At 65.0% G+C, this 1,623-nt stretch overlaps 1 protein-coding gene across 1 annotated transcript in view; it reads left to right on the top strand.

Moving 5' to 3' along the window:
• Positions 1–699: 699 nt before the first annotated feature.
• CCDC115 (coiled-coil domain containing 115) overlaps positions 700–1,623 on the top strand; it is a 14,992-nt gene continuing 14,068 nt past the window's right edge. The window contains exons 1-4 of the mRNA XM_025192574.1: positions 700–907; positions 995–1,098; positions 1,185–1,306; positions 1,417–1,569. Coding sequence (XP_025048359.1) covers positions 728–907; positions 995–1,098; positions 1,185–1,306; positions 1,417–1,569 — 559 coding nt within the window. The 5' untranslated portion in view covers positions 700–727. The remainder of the gene's footprint in view (positions 908–994; positions 1,099–1,184; positions 1,307–1,416; positions 1,570–1,623) is intronic.

Genomic DNA, 1,623 nt, shown 5'->3' with positions numbered 1-1,623 from the left:
CGCTGGGGGCTGCCGTGGCCCCGCTCCTCCGGTGCTCGGCGCTGTAGGTACTCGCGGCGCTGTCGGGCCTCGCGACGCAGCTGGGGAAGCAAAGAACCAGGCGGGTGTCACCCGTGGACTGTGGGAGACAGATCATCCCCTGCCCCTGCCCCTCACCCCCAGGTGCGACCCTACAATAATCAACAGATCCTTACCATGGTGCTGGCTTTTCCTCTCCGGCTCTTTTCCTCCACGTGGGAGCCCAACACCGCTGCCTCCGATTGATCGAGCTCTTGGGACCAATCAGAGAGCAGAAGGCTACCTAGCGGCGCCAACAGCCAAGCAGGGCCATGGTGTGCCCTGAACAAAGATGGCGCATAGGAAATGTGACTGATGGAGAGGATTCAGGGCAGTGTGCCCTAAACAAAGATGGCGGAAAGGGAACAGAGACTGACGAGCCCCTCACAAGAATGGTGGCCTTTGCCCTCAGCTAAGATGGTCGCCAACGGGGACCCAATTGGGCTCGTTTCGCTCCTCCTGGCCCGCCCCGCCCCCAAGAAGGCGGCAGTGGATTCGAACCCGCCGAGAGCAACCGGCCAATGAGAGCTGGCAGTGCTACTCGCTGTGCGCCTTGATTGGTGAGGCCCCGCTAGAGCTGGTTTCTGGCTGGCTACAGCTGGGGAACCCCCAGTCCGACCTGAAGCCGCGCCGGGATGGATTTCCGGGATTCAGTCCGGGTGCGGGGACGATGTCGGAGGCGGCGGTGGAGGAGGGGCGATGCTCTGCGGGGCCGGGGCCTGGGCCTGGGCCTGTCCCTGTCCCTATTCCGGGGCTGCGGTGGGAGCTGGATGCGCTCGTGTTGGAGCTTCTGGACACCCTGGAGGCGCTTCGGGAGCGGCGGGAGGCGCTGAGCGGCCGCGTGGAGCAGGTAGGGTCGAGACCACCCCTCCCCCCCCTTTCCGGTGCCTCTCACTCTCGACCTGCCCTTCCTCTAACCCCTATCTGCCCCCGCCAGGGCTGGTTCTCGCTGTCCAAGGCCCGGTTCTCCATGGGCTGCAAGTCGGTGTCGGCCCTGCAGTACGGAGCCCAGATGGAGCCGCACGTTCGCGTGTGTGTCAGGTGGGTCGGGAGCGAGGGGCACCGATGCCCGGGTTTTCTGCCAGGGTGCTGCTGCCTATCTCCCTCAACGCCCCCTCCCTCCCCAGCGAGGGGCCAGATGGGCACCTCAACTTCCAGATCGTTCGTGATGATTTGGGTGCCCCCAAAGTGGCTGCGGAGCCACTGCATGTGGAGGAGATTGGACCCCAGGATCAGGAGGAGGTGACAGGTAACGGGGGGAGGGTTGTGGGTCAGGAGTGAGGAGCACCATGAGAGGATGGGGGGGGTGCTGTGAGTTGGGAGTGAGGGGCACCATGATCCTGTCATGTCCTTCCCCAGGGCTGCGGCACCGAGGGAGGCGACCAGCGGGGGAGGCTGAGGCCCTCCAAAGGCCGGGGCCAGTGAAGGGGCCTGGAGGCCGTGACCCCCTCACCTGGTTCGGGATCCTGGTGCCTCAGAGCTTGCGGCAGGCACAGCGCAGCTTCCAGGAGGGTGAGTGACCACCCACAGCAGCATTCAGCCTCTCTCAGGACAGGATTAAGCCCC

This window comes from Alligator sinensis, unplaced genomic scaffold (genome assembly GCF_000455745.1).
Source record: "Alligator sinensis unplaced genomic scaffold, ASM45574v1 scaffold778_1, whole genome shotgun sequence".
NCBI lineage: Eukaryota > Metazoa > Chordata > Crocodylia > Alligatoridae > Alligator > Alligator sinensis.
This window is presented reverse-complemented; position numbering and strand designations above follow the sequence as displayed.